Source organism: Achroia grisella, unplaced genomic scaffold (genome assembly GCF_030625045.1).
Source record: "Achroia grisella isolate CSIRO2021 unplaced genomic scaffold, CSIRO_AGI_Agris_v1 utg402, whole genome shotgun sequence".
NCBI lineage: Eukaryota > Metazoa > Arthropoda > Insecta > Lepidoptera > Pyralidae > Achroia > Achroia grisella.
The window spans coordinates 2,585,024-2,606,988 of record NW_026712841.1 but is presented as its reverse complement, the minus strand read 5'-3'; the positions used below and the strand labels follow the sequence as shown (position 1 = coordinate 2,606,988).

The 21,965-nt window shown below is 32.9% G+C and overlaps 1 protein-coding gene across 1 annotated transcript in view; it reads right to left on the bottom strand.

The window, feature by feature from the left end:
* The window catches only part of LOC131844506 (uncharacterized), a 39,365-nt gene that overhangs the window by 15,275 nt on the left and 2,125 nt on the right, over positions 1-21,965 (bottom strand). The window contains exon 2 of the mRNA XM_059193415.1: positions 17,177-17,387. Within this exon, the coding sequence (XP_059049398.1) occupies positions 17,177-17,379 (203 nt within the window). The 5' untranslated portion in view covers positions 17,380-17,387. The remainder of the gene's footprint in view (positions 1-17,176; positions 17,388-21,965) is intronic.

Here is a 21,965-nt window from a genome sequence, read left to right as displayed (position 1 = left end):
CAATTGCGGCATATTATACGAATTACACACGTCATAATAAAAAGAACTTACGAAGTTTTGGCTAATTGATAATTACAATAGGAGTTATTTGCTGCATTATTTTATGCTTGTACATAATCTGATATGCAATACATGTATTTAGTATGTCTTAAAAATTTTAGTAAATGTAGGATTCCACTTCTCAATTAATATGCACGAAATATATGTCACCACGATTGGATGCTCATGCGCACTCACTATCTGCCCTGGTACAACTACATATACGATAAAGTTATGATATAATGTCATTTCTATCGAAATTTATAATCAACCCACGGATTATTATCGCTGCCACCTTTAAGATAAAAAAATCAAATTGGTATCAGGATAATACGAGAAGTTCGCCGCGAGACCGTGAGCGAGGACCGTTACGTGTGGGGGTAATTATTTACTTGAATAGTTGTAGCCACTGTTGCATTTATCGATCTTGTTAATAATAGAGACGCGCCAATAACAGTTCCTGGACAAGTGTAGTAATTGCACACAATTATGCTGGGGATGAGATGGGATGGGAATACTTGAAATGTTGAAACGCATCGTTGCGTTTAGAAAAACAGCAAACTACCGGGTGTGCCGCAAAAACGTGGTCGCATCGCAACTGTTGAACAGGATAACTGGAGTCAGCTTGTCTTGAGAAGTTGACATATGTTGAGATTACTTACGTACGATTCATGTGTATACAATTGTAGATAATCATAAGAAAATCATATCTAAAAAATCTGCAACTTATTTCTCGGGCTATGCGTTTTTTTAGAACAAAGCATATTGTAAATAGCCAACAAGTGGTTTAATTCAATTTATAAATATAATAAAAATGTAATTGATTATTGTTAGAATTGTTGTCTGTTTATTTGTCTGCCATGCCATTTGTATGCCTGTCAATCTCAGAAACGACTTTACTAAACAGTACGTAAATAATACAATTTTGTATTTATTCTATACCAATCGGTTTACAAACAATAAAGTTATACGAGTACGAAATCACATGATCAGCAGTTATGTCTATATTTATGTCGAAGCCTCATTAATATCCATTCAGAACACTAAGTAAATAATATCGTTTATCATCCGTTAGCCAGTGATCATTGAGCCAAATCAAATAAATCCAAGTATGATGAGGTTGCGTTGTTGTTATTAGACAGAGTTCCTGTCTGACATTCCGGTCGCCTTTCGACATCACCAGACTAGTTTATTAGCGATAAATTTCGAAGTAATATAAACAAATATAAATTGTAATTTGTGACTCGTCCTTACCGCCAGGGTTAAAAATATAATATTTACCTTGTCCTGGATTTCAAAGACTTGAACCGATCAATTTTCTTTGTATTTAGAGTGCGTTATTAGTACTGAGTTACGGTCTTCCCAGAATACTAACCGCCGTCTGGTTTTACGAACAGGATAATGTATAAAAAATAATAACGAACGTTTAGATCATTTTATTTCCATAATTCTAGGAAAACTCTGTAGACAAATATTAACAAGCTATTATTCTTTATTTTAAAGTTGATATTAATTTAATTGAAAAAAGTATCTAAGTTAATAAAATGTATTTTAAGTTACCAACAGCAATGGCTTTTTGGGCTATTTGTATATGTAAATGTTCAAATAAACACAGTTACACCAGTGTCAGAAAAGGAAAACTCGAAAAAAACATGTAATTTAATAAAAAGCATAACATATGGTACTATATATTTCACTAGCTGAGTCACGCAACCTTGTCTGCGTGACATTTTCGTCGTTTTTGGAACATTTTTATTGCAGCTCAGCTATTATATTCTCCCTAATGATCGGGGCGTGATGTTATATAGTATATAGCCTACCTCGATAAATAGGCTATCCAAAACTAAATAAAATCAAAATCAGTTACGTAATACTGGTGACCAGCACGAACATCCAAACTCACAAACTTAACATTTTTATATTTGTCTAGATAATGTAATAACTCAAAAATAGAAAATTCTACATCTTTCTTATATCTTTACCAAGCAAGACTTTCTTAATGGCACCGTATAAAAACGTAGAGGAAAAGGACAGTTTGTATTTGCGTTCTTGATGTCCAGGGAATGTAGTCTTAGTATAAGGTCCCGGAACAGCTAGGCGACTGCATATGGTCAAGGAATGCGGCGGCACGCTGGTGCATCCCGCCTGGGAACATGTCGGTTGCCAGCTATCGGCCACTACAATATGTGTACCTGATTCACATACACATTTTCTAATTTCTATGGAATATACCAAAGAGATGATCAATTTCTGCATTGTAGTTTATAGAAGCCGTGTGGTTCATGAAAAAAAATTAGTATCCTTGAGCAATATTATGTGAACAGAAAGGTACTTGATAGGAATGGAACACGCTGTGTAAATATAATATTTAGGAGTATAAAATTTAAATCAATGTAGAATAAATGTTTTGTATTCACAAATTAATATAAAGTCAAACAAATCCGTATAGATTAATTTTATCCAAATGTAATCGGTTAGGAGGGACAGTGAGATTCTACACATTATTATTTTAATTTTTATGAGAAATATAGTAAATATGCGTATGCAATTATGCGATAACAATTATAATGAAAGTTGTGTCAGGAATGCCTAATGAGCTCATTTTGGACAGTGGTTATTTCGGGACGGACGTGGATGAGCAACACATACCGCTACCGGTATTGCCATGTAATCTACATAAAGCTTTGTATTTAAATTGAAATGAAACTATTGTTTCTATCACCAACCGGAAACAGGAACACTACGTACAATTTATTGATACGAATCTAAAATTTTATAATGTACAACTTCCTATCTATTCAGCAAAGAGTTTTCATATATTAGGTACTAGCTAGCTGCTACAAAATTCACCCGAGTGAAACCACAGGCGGTTTCACTCGGGTGAATTTTGTAACCTATATATTATTCTGATGTATAAGCTATATTACTGTAAAGTATCATTAAAATCTGTTCAGTAGTTTTTGCGTGAAAGAGTAACACCCACCATACTAACAAAAATTCGCATTTATAATATTAATAAGTTTGTTTATATTTATAAGTTGCCAAGATTATAAGTGATACAAGATAAACCGACTTTTATAACATATTGGTACCGAGTTAAGGTAGTTGCATCATCCTCATTATCCAAGTAAAAGATAGCTTTAGACGTGTATGTATATCATTACGTTTTTATATCATGTTATTTACACATAATACCCTATAAAGATCGAAGATACTTACGAGTATGACAGACAATATCAATTTAACATTCGGTAGCAGCTCGCGGTTACTTGGCACTACGTGAAATTGCAAGTGCACAAGAATTTATTATTGTCTGATGCCACACGACGAATACAAAAGATGTGGTCGGTGCCTATAGCTGCAGTGTCGCCGGTGCGTGCCGGCGTCGACCACTCGATTGTGCGAAATATTAAATATTCGATTCCGCGAACCGGCCGGAAATGACTGTTTCATTATGCACGGCGGGTGCGTGAAATGATCGATTTGGATAGCGCGAAGACCGATGGCGCTCCTCTTCTCGTAACTCAGAAAAGAGTTAACGACTAAACTAGGGGGAAGGAACTAACATTGTGCTATAGAAATCGGCTAAATAAATTTACATATTATGAATTCATTCCATGAGTATTTAATTGAATTAGTGCTAATTGGTAGTTTGTATTCACACACTTAAACTTAAAAATGTAAAGTAATAATGAAATTATTTAAAAGAGCAACACGCAAGTTTCTTGCTCGTTCTTCTTGTGATGAGACAGCTTTCCGAACGAGCGGTAGATTAAAAAAAATGTAATGACTATTAAAAAGTGCTTCAATGTAAGTTTATTTGAATAAATGATTTTCTATTCTATTCTATTCACAAAAACACATTCATAAAAAATACAATAAACAAATTATCTTGCAACTGGGCTAAAGCTAAAATTCAAAATACTGCTAACTATACTATATTAAATAGTGCTCTACAAAAGGTATTACGTATCGTACAGGTGATAAGCGGCGACGATCTGTCTGGATCTTTAGTGATATAAACTACCGCCACTATATCACCACCATTGTTTCTTTAATAAACTTCTGCATACCTATTTAAATATAAAGCATATATCCAAATCTCAATACAGATTTATAGCAGAATAAAATAATTAAAATTAAAATGTGATTAGAGAAAGTAAATTGTAATTGTACAGTAATACGACATTTAAACTAATTGAACATAATGAAAAATGAGACATAATGTTGACTGCGTGTAACGTATGTTGGCCACCGCAGTAGATGGATGGCCCTACGCGACGGTCAGCCCACGTCGACAGCATAATAATTCATGATGCTCAGCTCTTGCGAGATGCACGTGCGATAATGCGACTTGTTTCTCATTACAATTTATTTTATAGCGATCGATTTGTACTATGTAATCGATACTGGGATAGCTGGCGATTATTAGCGCAATGTGGTTCCTTGGAGATAGAAACCAGTGTGCGTGACTGCAAGCACCGGACGGGTAGGCAGCGGGGGACCGCGAGGCCGGCGGATCTCTGTGCACAGCACGCAATCATCTTCCCGCTAATCGACCCATGTATCGGCAGACTCACTCGTGCAATTAGGTTTCTCGGTAGTAAATGGTACCTACTAATCACATGTGCGCTATTCCCGCCCAGAATGCTCCTTGTTTATGTATTATGTACTGTTGAATAAGCAGAACTGCAACTTTAATGTTCACCGCCTCCGAACATGCAAATATTTTATCGACATAAAATATTTATTCTAATAAATAAAATATCTACTATGTATTAATGTAGAAATGTTAAAGAGAACAACTTTCGATTATTTGTTAATGTCTCGCTATACAGACATCATTTTGGATAGAATTTAATTCTACATGTAGGTTGAAAAATAGTTAGCCGAAATTTAAAAATACCATGATATAACGTTATAAAATTTCATCAGCTAACAGATACGTTTATAGAATGAATCAATTTATATTTTTTCGTATTTAATACTATAAAATATATTAGAAATGAAAGTTTAATTGACGAGATATGAAATGCAATATACCATTTCGCGTTACGTGCGCCGGCCAGGTTTCGAGTGATCTCATGGTTATTTATGTATCGTGTCATGTTCTAGATATTTGTATATTTTAAACGTGTATTAAGAGGTGAATAATTTATTTGTAAGTATTTATAAATTAAAATTCAAATATAAATGTAATGTTTCATAAGTTTACATGTTTCGCAACGGCAGCCTTTAATTAGGCTGATTACACATAGTACAGTGTGTAATCAGCCCAATTATACATATCATTCTTAAAAGAAACATAGTATAGTAGTCGATATTTCGTTTCTTACAAAAAACATTCTTAACGGACACTAATTTTCAGTAAATTCTAGTCATATATACTATGTATAATAAATAATCATCAAACATAATTTTTACAGTTTCAGAACCTGAAAGAAAATAATAAAACAGTACAGTAGCTAAATCGCCTGTTTTTCCTTGTTCTAAAATTCTGACTATAAGCAATCCCTAATAAAGTGCAGTTGTGTATATTGTTTAGAATAGCCAAAATAATTATCTACATAAAAAATATGCTCATCTAGTCAAGGAGGTAATGTAGTACATTCACAATTAGTATAATTCCTGCGTACATCAGGACCGGCTCGAGTTCTACATACACTTATTATAATGAACAATGATAACTCCGGCAAAAAGCTTATGTAAATTACCATCATGACACTGTAATTATTGAAATAACTTGGCATCAATTAAAGTCCTTGCCGAGACTAGCACAAGTGAATTCATATAACGACCCGTTTACGTTAATTATGTGCTGGGTAGTGCTGCGATGCTGTAAAACATGTACCATAACAAGATATTAGCGTCCCCTTCAGGGGACACACTCTCGCTATATGAGTACAATTAGCGCAGGTACTATCTCCACTCTATATAGTCAAGGGGCAAGCGATCTTATTTAGAATTTTTCCTTTTCTAATACTGATTTGATGTGCTTTGTTCCCTTAGTCAGGTCTTATTTCACCCTAACAATACAAAATACTGAATACATACCTTCTACTTAATGAAGAAACTGCATTAACAAGAAGTTTTGAAAAATTACTATAATTTTTAAATATAAAGTCGACTTCCCAAAATTTGCATTTTCAGTTAATACAGTTTATTAGTTACGAGAATTATGTGCTATAGAACATGTAGTATTAGAATGTATTGGACTCTCGCCATAGGAGATATAGCTTACTATTTGCACGCTAGTCGGGCCTTAGTACAAGGTTTTACTCCTATATATCAACTCACTCAACATGCTTTGTTTCCTATATGAATATTTATTCGACCTTCTTTGTACTCATATCAGATCTTATTGAAGTAATTAATATCTTTTTGTTAATATTGGGCAGAATAGATGCTTAATGTAAAACCAAGAAGCAGCGTAATAAATCTTTAAGGAAAATGCTAGACGATCATTGACATCAGAATTTCATTACTCATATTACGCCACAGGGACTTATTGGCCTCTTAATACCTATTACGTAAATATAAAGTGAGTAGACAATATCGTTTGCGATCGTCATTCGTTGACTCTCTCTCTCTACTAAATTTAAATTTTAACTCTATTTAAATTTTAAATTGGTTATACATATATACCTAGTCAAACAGACATTTTCACCAATGGCGATCGTTTACAAATTAAAATCATTAATATTTTCAATTATAGTCTTATATAAAAAATATATGAAACATTTCTTAAGATGCTTTCATTATTGTGTTATCATGTAGGTGTAGAAAGCAAGCATTACTAATACAGTCTTCTGTATTTGATAACATGTAGTACCTACTATTATATGAGAAACTCTAACAATGTCTATACATAAATTAGGAACATAAATAATAATAAACAGGAACCTGTAACCGATTGTACTGCAAGCACAAAGAATGATATGATATTTTTTATTAGATGAATTTGCAAATCTATCCAATATAGGCATTTAAAAGCTATATAAACCGGACCTCAAAGTGACGTCAAGCCTAAGAATGAGTCAGAAAGAATCTGACGGTCACTATAAATTAACTTGCTACGCTTTTAACTACAAAATTAATCATTCGCTCCTCTTCAACAGCAGCGAACAACTATAACACCTTACAGCTTTCGTAATAAGGATCACTGTTGCGTATTAGGATAATAAACAGTTACGTGTATGTAAACATAGCTTGGCATAGTGACCGTCATTATACGGCCTCCTTTGGCTTATAATACAGTGATCACATTGGACCATGTTTTTTTTTTAAATTCAGACACTGTTTAACCACAGACTACAGGCGTGTTTTACTATACTGTGATTTATCAATAGCATACCGCAAGGTACTTCTGTCGGAAGTATATATTTCTTACAACGGTCATTGAGAATTACTGTAATACAAAGAGAACTAGAGCGATATTAAACGACATTAATAAGCAAACGTGATATCGATAAATTGAAAATTTAAAAATTACAAATTAAGCTTATACTCTAAACTTCGGCTTTTTAGAACTAGTTATTTTTGTTCTGCGTTAAAGCCAGGCAGGGAAATGATTTTATAAGTATAGAATTGATCGTAAAGTTAATATGATAATATGCTCGTGCATTAGTTTTTGGGAATTGTTACGTATTGACTAGCATGGATATATCACATTTGTAATATCCACAGTGCGATACAATAGTACCGTAATATACATAACCATTACCAAATACCTGAGATGAAACTTTCTTTAATAATCACCATTTCACCATAAATAAAACCAAACAAAAAAATAATTGTTCCATTATGTTAGCATATAAAATTTTCCCCAACTCCTTGCATTAAACCTAAGCCATTTAATAATATTTTTATTGTGATTCTAACCTGTAACCCTGTAAGTATTAAACATATACTAAAAGATGCAGTAAAATTCGATTTGAATGTTTAAAATGTCATACATAATACTCCATTCACAAAATAGAGTCAAATATGGATCAGATTTCCTATTTATGCTAGTGACCCCTAAAAATCAATATTTATCTATACAATACTAAGAATGCGACACCTCAGCGGAGGTCTGAGAACAATTCAATATTTGCGTTAGGTGGGTGGGAGGGTGGCGGGCGGAGGGCTAGAGGCGCGGGCGCAGCTCGCCACCACGAGATGCTGCCCGAATGTTAATTTTCACGATGAAGCCATATGCCGGACGTGCTCCGACGACATAACGAGCTCATGGAGCGCATTTCTCGAAACCCATACGAATCGACGCCCGTGCAATATCTCTATTGTTGCATGAATTATGCCAAGCTACTGAATTAGTATTTTAAGGCAGACAGCGCTTGGGCAATCCGGCACGATCGCGCTTTTCATACAATACATTCCATGTGTGTGTGACTAGCCCACAAAAAATACATTCCACACATTTATTTGTCTCAATATTCACGACAAGAGAAATCAATATGCCACTGTCATTCTCTGACATATATGAAACTCTATTCGGTTCAATATTCTCCAGTTTAATGGGAAACTAATTATATTGATGTAAACATATCACAATTCTTGTTTGACAAGTTATATCAGGTGATACGGAAACCTTAATATAATATCTTTTATGCGAACATAGAAGACATTGAAATTGACAATTGGCATTGACTGAAATTGGAAGGAAATGTATCTTAGATTCAATATTTTATGTATAAAAATATTGGTCTAAATTAACCAGATACTAATTGAAGACCAGAAAATCAAGTTTCTGTTTATAATTAACAAAAAAAAAACAGAAAACTAAGCACACTCAGCGAACCATGTCATGTAAACATTGACTATTGACTATTTGTGAAGAAATTGTATGTATTTGTAATATCGGCGTGTGAACGGGTGATGGTCAGCGAGCGGCAAGCATCCCATCTCGACAAACTGACATTTCCGTTTGAAATTATTACCGTTTACCAACTTTCCAACGACATAAAGTTGTCCAATACCATAGTCACGTTCCCTCAGACAAGGCAATACTAAGTCCGAACATACATCAGACTGTTTGTTCCGAGAACACAAGTTTTAAAATTAACTTCATTAATGCTAAAATACTTAATTTTTGCTTTTATTTTCACTAAGTATTTCATATAGTAGGTATATATATATATATATATATTGTCCTTTTGTGCCTTATACCGAACACTAAAGATGCTTCAGAAAGACGTGCCCCATAAAGTCAGGTAGATAGGTATCAAGGTTATCTACACATCGTCGCGGAATGTGAACACACCTTCGCTTTGGGCAGTTGGGCTGTGCTGTCAACCACTCAAACACGACGAGGCTATGAATGAACCTCGCATCGGATTACACCAGCTTCAAAAATAAGGACTGAATGAATGTATATACATGACAAGAGCTTTATTTTAATGGTTCAGACTTTCTGAATGCCGGCTCTACGATTAGCGTTTCGAAAAATCGAAATATAAATAGATATTTATGGTTCGTAGGTACAATAATATTATAAAATTATACATTTTCTATATATTATCCATTCGGTTATTTTATTAAACCTTTTGACTTATTCGAACAAACGTTCGTTGATTTTAAATTATGATTACACCATATTAACATTGAGTGTCAACAAATTCAAGTAGCGAGTAATAGACCATGACAAAGTTCACAGAAACAAAATTCGGTAGAGCAAAAGGGACTCTTGTTGGGACAATGGATTATAATTGAGAGTTCTATTCATTCGGAACACCTTCTTGTCCCACATAACGGCTACAATGAAATATGTGAACAAAAAATGTTTACAAAAGAATTGTATTCTACGTGGATCGAGGGGTAAAAAGAATAGTGAGCAGTGAAGATCAATATGGTAGATAAATAAAACGGACCATTGTGAAAGAAAAGCAGCGCTGCCGTGCGCCCGCGCATGCGACCTCTTAACTGCTCAACAACCGACTGATATTCACAAGTTTTTAGTAATGATCTTAAGTGGTGTAACAAGTATACAAATATAATCCGCCAATAAAATTAAATATAAATGGTTGTGTATCAGATTGCATCTTGATAAGCCAATGAACGAATTTGTAAAACAACGTGGGTCGTATACCTGGACGAGCTTTGATTTGAGACAAGGTTCTAATGACCGGCTCTACAAACATAATCATTTGAACTTGTCAGGACCTGCTGTTGTTTTTTATAGCTTACCTCAGTGGGTAGTCTATGGTTGTTTTGTAAATTTTATGGCCACTTTATTATGGGTTGGTTATTTGAAGACCATTATTGACACATCAACAATTGAAATGCTCCAAATTAACAATAGACATAGTCAAGTAACTAGTCGGTATAACAATAGATATAATATAGGGTACAATATTTACCGTTGATTGAACCGTTTAAGAGAATTCATTACAAAAGTTTGATAACTCCATCAATAGGATTAAAATTAAAAAGTCAACATACAACTTAAAAAGTTTTTTAATCGCGAACTTGAACATCAATCACTATTATTAATATACCATTAATTAATTTGTAATCGGTATACTTCGCAGAAAGTTGTGCTGCGTTCCTGTGTTAAATTTGTTATAAATATTGTTATTATTATATAGATAACTTATAAATAATGATGCCTGCATTCAAAATATCAGCGATTCTCAAATACGATGTTGAGATGTGTATGAATTAAAATAAATGCCTTAGAATTCTTCTTTCTTCTGAATTGGTTTGACAAATATGTAAGTTTAAATCCGTTAATACGGCAGATGTAGTTTAAGTAAATCAGTAAATATTTGTGAATGATCATCAAGTACCGTAAAGTAACAAGAGCAAAAACTGCATTGGACCGACCACTTGGCTAGCGACCCGGTGACAATCGAGGACACCCCAGAAACCAACGGAGAGATCGTTCCCACAGCAAGATACTTGGAGCAAGCGGTGAAGTAGGGTCTGTATGGGGGGAAGTGCGGTGCGGAGAGGCGGCGGCTCGCAACAAAGGACCTTCCGGGAAACGCTACAATACAGGTTCGCGGCCAGTGACGTGCGATACCTTTGCAGCGCAGATACCGGTTGTCATCGTCCAGGTATATCTGTATACCCACATTGACTATTCACTACCGGTATCGAGCCCTTTTGTCAAGCAAATAAAAATGAACGAGGCAACTAAATACTGAAATAAAAAAATAACAACATACGTGTGCGAATTTCTAGAGAACCTAATCATCAGATACCAGGAAATTGTCGGCGTAGATTCTAATAATCCTTATCAAACCACAACGATAGCACGGAAAGAGACAGAAGATTGCCAAAAGCGATATCATTAAATTAAATATTTTTTATGTAAACAATAAGAATTATTTATTTGAAATTTAACTGGAAGCTTTAATTGATTTGATACAAAAAGAACACATGCTGTTTTCGCATGCTTTCGTACATAGTTCTTCGAAAAAGCAGTCTGTAATAGATGGAAATAAAGGCGAGTTATAGTGTCGAGCCATGGGAAGCGGTATGGCATAAAAGTAAAAGTGGGGTAATAAAATAAAATTCCCATGCGGAGCAACAACCCGTTCCGGCGTCTGCACTGCCGGTGGCGGCGGATTTATTGCCGGCCCGTGCTCTGCCCATTGCTGCTCTGTTTTGATACTAAAATGTCATACCATGTTTTCTACAATTTTTTTAGGTTATTTTTTTATGTGACCTTATATAATTTGTATCTTTAACATTTATTAATTTTACCTTTATAAGACATAAGAACAAGAGAATAGTAATATTATACATAGTGAACCTATTACTCATATGAGTTTGTGTGGAATGTAATCTAAGGATGCCTATACCGATAGATAGACAGAAAATTCTTTCCTATTTGGAAGATAAATATATAATTGTAGATAAACAAAGGATATAATTTCTTAGATAAATTTTGTAATACAAGCGAGGGCGCGACAAGCCATCAGCCACAGTAATAAGTATTGATCTAAATGTTTACTTATGTTATGATCGCTTTGTTAGAACGCAGCAAATTCAGGAAATAATTTTCCAGTTTCCAGGAATTGTCTCTGGTAAATAACAATCACGTGCGTGGTTGCTTCGTTATTACTCGTGTGTTGAAATGACGTCCGTAGCGATTTCGCTAGCAATCGACAAGTGAACAATTGTGTGAGATGGATGCGATAGAAAATGTGAATTTCACACTGCTGAATGTAATGTAGACATATATCTACAGGACTAATTACTTTTCTAGATAATGTAAGCAACATGAAAAACCGACCTTAGGGCGTTCTAAAAGCATTAATATTAAAATATCGTTATTTGTACAGTTTATTTAATTGATTAATTTAATTTGTCACGTTTCTATATTAAATTTCTAACTACATTATAATGTGTTAATAAAATGAGGTGGTAAAGAACGTGATCAATTATTCAAAAATGTTAGCGCGGGAAATCCCGAGAATCGTCAAGCCGTTTGATTAACAAGTACTTATAATTCTTCTTCCTACTCCAATCGTATAGTATATATATACTTATCTTGCTATATTAACACATTACATATTAAGAGTTGTAATCAACTACCTTGATGATAATCACAACTACGTAACGTTTGATTCAAACTTGTTTAAACAAGATAGTACCAATTTAGCATTCACGAATATAACATTAATCAGATTAATTCAGAATATGTTTAGAAATAATAGTAATAATAATAGCAAACGGCTCCCATTGCTGCTGCTGTATTAACCCAAACCAAAACATATTTTCAATATACTTGTTTTTTGTGCAATTGAAACAAAAAACAAGTATATTGAAAATATGATTTCTAGTAATATTTGGGGTACTCGTTAATGTAACATATTTTATAGGTATAACCAAAAATATCTGTGATTATCTTAGAAGGAAACTGCACGGCCCCGGCGTGAAAACCCGTTTTGGGATTTCCAAAGACTATTCTTTAATCTACAAAATTCAGTGCTAGTAAACATCGCACTTCCGTACATTTATGATACTGTTGTGGTACTTATCTTCAATTTAAACATATTATACATAATATATTATGAGCTATTTGGCACTAACCTCATCGTCATAACATCTCCATCGTCCATTAGAGAACATACGTTTCCCCATATTTACACCACAAAGTACCTACGGCGTTGAACTAACAGCATGTATCATTTTAACTTTACAAAGTATTTTATTTTTAAAGCTGTATCATTTTAGTGGCCGTCGATTCAACTCACGAAGAAAGAAGAAGACTACTATTAACATTCTGTCAAGCCTTTTCGGAGGAATATGGTAACTAACATCTTACATATAAGATTATGTTGTACAAAAATATCCACATTCTTTCTTATTTATTTTACTAATATTATTATGAACTACTTAAATGGATAATGACATAATTTATGGAGACCGTTAATTCATTCATTGTACAGTTTCATATACTTAACATAAACGACGTGAGTCACGCAAATGAATTTAGCTACTACTGACATTAACATCAATATAACAACTTTATGCGCCGCATATATACATATGTATATAAATAAATAACCCAAAACCCAGCGGTGCGTAAAGTGTATATTATTAACTAGGTGTTCCGATTGGAATCCTTAACTTAAAATTTAATTTCTACAAGAAATGTATTTGCTGTTTACATTGCCATTGGTATGAACATACATTTCTATTGTTATTATTGTATTTGTATGTGACAACTTTGAACCTATTTTTCTTGAAAAATATATATGATTTCATGGGAAGTTATAGAACAAAAATTGTTCATTACCATGGGACTATCTTCCACTTGGGATGACCACATGGATCTGACTTCCATATACTTCTGCCTTAGTACTAACCCTGCATACGATTATATTTAGTAACTACGTGTTTGTATTGTGTATTTGTGTTGTAATGTATGTCGATGATAGTTATCGGCACTTGGTAAAGGTTGAAATTCATCTTCATGAGTTCATCCTTGAAAAGGAAAACCATGACATCTGATTATATTTGTTCGCAGAGTGGCATACATTAAGAAATATTATTCATAGTGTTCCGGAGTCTTCTATTCTAAGTTTTAGAACCGCTGACCTAAGCGACATGTTTTATCTTGTTTCAATATTAGATCATGTCTTTAAATTTAAAACCAGTGACTAGAACAGCTACACCACTTAATTTAATTAGTAATGTATTTTAAATGAGTAAGCATATTTAGCGTTATCATAACAAAATGTTATAAAATGTACCAACCTTAGTAATATACCTACTGAGTGGTTTTATTTGCTCTAATCATTTTAATAAAGTTTTATTTCTAGAACAGAATTAAAGCAAAAAAACACATTACATAATATAATCAATAGAGCGTAGCAATAAAAATAGATTTATAAACCTTTGTCTTCGGATGCAACTCGGCAGTAACATTGAATATTAAAAGACTTGAGAAGTAGGTACAAAAACGAATGCAATAATAAAACTTAACTTTAGTGAGTTTATTATTAGTTTATTGAGTGACTGGCATGGCATTGCTGTGGGTAACAATATTTTTTGCAGATAGAATGTCAGGCTACAACTGAAGAGATGCGAGGCGAGGCTGGTGGCGAGACACGGAGGGCGGAGGGAAGAGGGAGTAACGACTGGCAATCACCAATTCTGAGAATCGTACTTGTTTTCGCACCAGGTGCAATCATGCCACGTATATTGATGCACATTATACTTACAAAACCTTTGTGAGTTGATGTATACGACGGCCATAATGGACACCAAGATAAAAAACAAAAGCAATAACTTTTATACTTAATTAAATGTTCACTATTTAAGTAAATTGGTAACTACAACATATAAACCTATATTTATTTCAGTTGGGATTCTACGAAAGTTACCTATAAAATATTAATTGTTTTTAATTTATACTATACAAATATATTCTATAATTAATTCCATTCCACATCATAACAAGGTAAGGTTTTCAAAGATTTATACTAAAATAGTTTGTTAATATTAACACATTATTAAACAAACGAATTTACTTCATCCTTAAAACAAAGGCTAAAAAAAGGAAAAACATAAAAAATATTACGTAAAAAATAATCGCGAATGCAGTTAAACAATACAAAAAAAATGGAGGTGTATCTACATCGATGTAACAATTTTAAGCGTGCTTTTTTAATTGCTGTGATTACAGTACTTATTTACAGAGACAGATGATTTCTGTCTCCCTTCCGCACCTAACTCTTCAACCAAAATGGCCCTTAAAATGCACCATAAAAATGGAGTTAATAAAGCTAACACAAATGTGTTAGGTTTATAAACTATAATTTATTTTTGATTTGGAAATTTAGGGTAAAAATTTGACTACTTAATATTGACACGTAATTTACATACATCCAGTAGAAATTATACATAATAAAGGTATGTGATTCGTTCATATACATTGGCTACTTCGCTACGATCATTACTTTTTCACTCTATTCGTTCTGATTGACTGGTTCATCATGCCAAGGAATAAGTAAGACACAAGATCCGCAAATTCTCGTAAGAATCGGCGTTTATATATTCTAGCGGATTAAGACGCAGAAAACACCTATTGCTAAAAATACCGTGTAAAATCGCTGCCGTTCTTTATCTGACACATGATGACTAGATATGTAAGTAATATCATTGTAATTATCTTCATTACGCTATTATCTATGCAATAATTTCAATAGAATGAATAAGCGGAGTGTATGTTTTTGCGTACTGTATACTCGGCTGAGCGATCATATTCGCGCCCAACTTGGTACAAGCGAGCCGCCTAATTAGATCCTAATTAATTATCCATTATAGGCTTCCAGTCATATTTGTACTGGAACTTTTTACAGTCACAAACGTAAGTACTTGAATACATTTTTTTCAAATGTAATTTTATACTTGTGCTCGTCCTGTAATTGCTTGTCGCCATTAGTGCATCCGATTCGATTACACGCTACGGTAAGTTTCCAGTGTGGTATAATATTTACACTAATTATTTTTAACTTGATCTTCTTCTAAACAATTAGTGGCCCATTAATTGTTAATGATCGACCTAAATATTCAACATTTCCATGTCTAATATTATAAACGGGAAACTGTGTGTGAATACTACCTTTTCACGACAAAAGGGCTGAATAGGATAATGAAATATGATGTGAAGATAGATTGTACACGACGACGAATAAATTTTATCTTTTATCTCAATGAATGCAAACGATGTTGTAGGTAAACATCGAGTATTAAAATAAGTGTATGAAAAACATGGGAAATGGTACATAAATGTAAATATTCTCGTTTTTTCTGTAATATTAGCAGACTTACGGTACAAGGTACAATAATCTAATAATATATTTTAATTAGTAGATAAAATTCGTAATATGTAAATAGCATAAATAATCTATGTATCTATCTACGTCTATGCCAAATCTATTGAAATTTGATCATTAAATAGCAGAACTATATATACGACGATACGACATGATTCTAATACAATAAAAATTATACTCACTTATAAATAATTCGAAACCTATACAGGTGTGTCTAGATTATAATAGATGCATGGAATTAACGACAAGTATAGTAGAAAGTAGGTGAGATCTAAATATGGATTTATAGAAGTTAACACTGATGCTGGTTGTAACAAATTCGCATGAGCAAAGCCATGAGAAACGACTACGTTATAATAATATTAACTGCTAAATGTTGTACACGTTCGGTCTTGAGGAGGGCATTGTCACGTAGAAACATTATATGTACTTATAAGAGTAGATTATTATGTGTATTTGCGCACACAATGGACGAGGATTCCAAGAAATTTTGTATTCGTCCCTCACACATATGTATATACACCCGTGCGGAGTTGGAGCGAGTAGCTAGTTTTAAGATAAAATATAGGCTATATTCGCCCTCATAATATAGTTTATTATCTCATTAAAAATTTCATTAAGAAGTAAAAGTCAGTAACTTTAAATCTAGTCCAGATTGTGACTAAAAGGGAACGCTAGCACTACGAGATACCATATAATCATCAATAGATTAACATGTTTCTATTACATCACTGGTAATACTCATTAGTTATGTGATGTCAAGAAGTAGGGTAGTTTTTCGAATACAGACCAGATGGCATTTAGGCATATAGCAATTGATGAAGTAAATGTATGAAACTCACCATTCGATACTTCGATATCCCTTCACGCAGCAATGTATGCTCTTGAATTTCTCTTCGAATCCGTACTCAACAGGGACAGGCTCCTTGGTAAACTGCAATCCGGCGGCGCTGGTCGTGAATGTGTTTACAGAGCAGTAAGGACTAGCAGTGCCGACCACTTCTGCGACGCTGGCCATTAAACTAAGTGTCAGGAATCTCCACATATTAATATCTGGAAAAAATAAAAATATATGACATATATATAAGCTATTCTGAATTTATTGCTATACATGCTGAATATACTCTAATATATATCTATACAGCCGAAAAATTTGTTTGTTTGGTTTACCTCGCTAATCTCTGAAACTATACGAATGGATTTTTTTAGTGTTGGATAGTACATATATCTAAGAAGTTAGACTGTATAGCTATACACAGTCATATAATTATACATATTTGTCATAGTCATAGCGTGAAGCTTCACGCTACGACAAATATGAGAGAAGCATGAATGAAAACATTGGATATGGATAATGTTCGTAATGTAAATTTAAAAAAAATATTCTTTTGGAGTGCTCCCCACTCTCTATTCCCTCTCCCTGTCACTCTCTTATATAATGCAGATGAAGTTGCGCGGGTCATAGTATCAAAATCACAGAACAGAGAATTTTCAAAATATTTAGGATAGTTATCATAATGAAGTTAAATTCTATAAAACAAGAGGAAGAACTACAGAGAGTAAAAGACAACTACAATTAGTTGGTTTTCAATAATTTAATCAATTTAAATGTAAAATTTAACTTGCTGTCAAAATATCAAAGACCGCTCTATTACACCTAATACGTATGCATAGTAATAATTCCGACTATACTCATTTTAATCGTAAGGATCTCACGTTATATTTTTTCCGAGATACAATATTATCTATTATCATATTATTTTTTCGACTGCTCTTAATGGTATAGTAGAAAGAGTTGGAAAGGGATAGTAGAAATTATCAAATTATATTAGTATATGTATATTTATGTGTGATCCCAGGAAACTAGATAGGTGTGTGAATATTCCGAGAATAGTTTATCTACATTATTGTATTAACATACAATATACATACATGGATATTTGGCTTATTTGACTCCTATTTACGACTTTTATGACAGTAAAGTTTCTTGCTAATTTTTCTTATTGAATAGACTGAATTGTACGAATAAATATAAATATTAAATATTAAGAAGAAAAATATGAATACAAAAAACTTGACTAGCATAAGTAACTAAAATGTCCTGCATGAACATTTTTTTGAAAATTTTGTGGGTGGGAGGAATTTGTTGGTAATGTGGACTGATGACCCCATGGCTACGTATGTACTGTATCAGGGGAACGGCGTGGAGGTCACCAATCGGTTCCCCCTGGAAATCATCAAGATAAATTTCTGGTGAATTTACTACGATGGCCTAACTGACCTGACCTCATACTCATTCTATCATCCTACACTGGTGTCCCGCCAGCGTAAACCGCTATCGCAGTCGGGTGAACGATACAATTATCATACGTTAAAAAAAATTACACATGGTTGTTTCAAATAAAATTCTTAAGAACAAGTGTTAATTTCGAACAAAAGACGATTGTCAATCATTAAAAAAAGAATACAAAAATGTATAGTTATATTGCACTATCGGTATGAATGAATTTACATGATAATAGAATGAGCCTCCGACTCATATGTAATTTAACACCGACTTACACAGATCAGACAGAAGGAAAAGTAGAGACTAGTATTATAAGATTAATAACATGATGAAAATCGTATTTTAATATTAAATTTAATATTTTTCTCTAGCAGGACACATTACATTCGTAATCAGAACTAACAACAGAGCAGTAAAACATGTATTGCCATATAAAAATACTAGCTACGATTAATGGCATTAAAATGAATTATACACTACGAACGCAGTGTATTTAGTTATTGTCGTTCATTACTCACAATACAATTATTTAAGTGAGTGTGTGTAATATGTTTTTTGTAGTTTAACTCCGTTTTTTCTAGGAACCGTTTACTTTTCAGTTATGGCATTACTCATTAACATTTCGCGGGATATTGCTCTACACTATCCAATTATTCATGTCTATTATATAAATATGACATTATTTGTGGCAACCATTAAACGATTTAACCACAGAATAGATAAATATAGTCCTCAAAGAAATAAGTGAAAACAATTGACAGCAAGTTCGGTCGATAGAAAGTCCAAGGATTATGATAATGGGGTACCTACGGGTTTTATAATTCTCGGTAAGGCATTAGTAAAATACTATGGTAAGGCTGCATCGTGCTAACCATACCTATAAATCTGGTGGTATTGACTTTGTGGTATATATACATATATCTATAGTCAGTACCATTGTTTAAAATACCAACTACAACGTAGTTGAATCGAAAACAACATTTTAGTAGGTATTCATCATTGTTTGTACGAGTATAGACAATAAAGTTTTACCTGCTTATTCATGAAATCGTTAACTGTCTAAAAGATCCTTATTATGCGATTGTAAAGTTTGTATTTCGTACACTTCTTGCTTAAAATGACAAATTACAGTTTTACGATTCTATGAATAAGAGAGTAATTTTACTAAGTAGGTAAGTTGAAGATTTGGTCCATTGTCGATTGTTAAAATTTTTATAGTCCTTATCAAACAAATTTTTTAACTTACATACGAGTATAATTAGGTATATGGAGTCGCTACAAATTGTTGCCATCTAGTATTAGAAAAAATATATAAAACAGTATTCATAAGAAATTGGCACAGTAGCAAGAACAAATACAAATTCATATATAATTGTAATTGAAATCTTTGCGTTCAATTTTATTCAATTCGTTTGAAATTTTAGTTTTCATAACTTAATTTAAGATACAGGTCAAAAGGACGAGAGTTTGCGTACCCAAACTTCAACACTAGAGGGTCATAATTACAAGAATTAATTGAAATAGTTTTGTGTTCTGCGAGGCAATAGGTTCATCCTCCTAATACAATATATCTTCACGTCAGTTTTCATTAGGATCCAACCGTTTAGTTGTGATGAGGTACACGACATATATAATAGATAATATTAGTATGGATTTGTAATATGATCTTATTTTGTAATGATATTTGCAATTTTTATACATCGACATAAAACATATTATTGTAATAAAGATTTGACCTACATATCGAACAAAATTACTGACTAAACCAATTACCTATTCCGTGAAGACCATGAATATGCCGTTTGCAAATGACTAGGTCCTAGCTTCTCGGAAACGCAATTACCTACAACCTAATACTTATTGGTACTTTTTAGGTCTTCATTGTTATTCGTACTTGAAAACTATACATAACAAAATTGTTACAGGCCGATGTCTGTACATTATATGTAGATATTGAAAAAAAACTAATATGGAGAAAGGGGAGCTTTTTAATAGAGCATCAGAAACAAAAACGGCAGGTTTTAGAATTTTTGTCTCTCTGTCAATCTGTTTGTTAATACACCAACATGCAAAGATGCATGGGATTAAATGCAGTGGTCAATGATGTATTGCCTAGATATTTAAATTTAAAAATTGGACTAAGTACATTGGTGATTAAGTAGTCATCAATTTAAAAATTATTTGAACAAATAATGTCAATATTCATGATTTAACATATTAACATAACTCTTATGGATAATTAATTACATACATAAGTAGGTACTGAATCAGATGAATCCGTAAAGCGAGTACTTTCTTATCATTAATCGACTAATAATAAAAAAGAATATCCGAGGTCAAAACACTTGAAGAAGACATTTTTATATAATAAATTATAGTCCTCTTTAGAGTCTATTAAAAAGAAGAATAATGCACTTATTGTAATCACTTGGAGCAATATTCATGAGGGAAAGTTATTGTATAATTATATTAATATAGTAAGTAAGTATTCTGTAGAGCCAAAAATTAATCTAACAAGACCCATTTATTGAGTTTTTATAGCAGCAGAGTCGATTTAAGCAAATTCTATAGAAATAGCATAAAAACTTGGATGTACTGTACTATAACTTGTTAACGGCTTTGTTTCAATACACGGAATTAAATGAAGGAGAAAGCAACTAGAAGCTATAACTAACTTTCAAATAGCAAAACTACCATAAATGCTCAGCATGTATAACTGTATCCAAAATGTATTGCAAGAATTTAATGAAGCCAGCAAATAACTAAAATAGCGCAATTTGTGAATTGCCAATTGAGTCCATTTCTGTTTACATAATTATACTATCATTCTTCAATTCTTCCTTATTATTCACGATCGAGCAATAGTATTGTGTTATAAATTTATGTTTACAAACCTATGTAAATATTTGCTCTTGGTACTTCTCATGTACGATTTTATATCTATAGCTAATAAATTATTTTCATTGATGTTACAAAAATAAATTTACCATTACCCATTTATTTTTTTGTTGAATATTAGGCATTGTTATAGCCTGTAACTATTGTATATTATCGTTTTTATTTGAATTGACATTTTCGGCATAAACATAAAATTAATTCTAGATTTTTACATTACTTGTGATTAACTTTTTTTTATAGTCAATATCTGTAGTGCAAAAAATTATATTCCGCTCGACCATAATAAAGCTCGCCTCCGACGTAATAAAACTCCGTATAGGTCTATCATTACAAATGTATTTGCTTGTATGTTGTACTAGTTGCATCGTGCACGCTCGTAGCTGTAATACAAGGACCACAAGTCGTCTTACCGACGAGAGATTTTTGCAATTACCGTCGTACGGCAT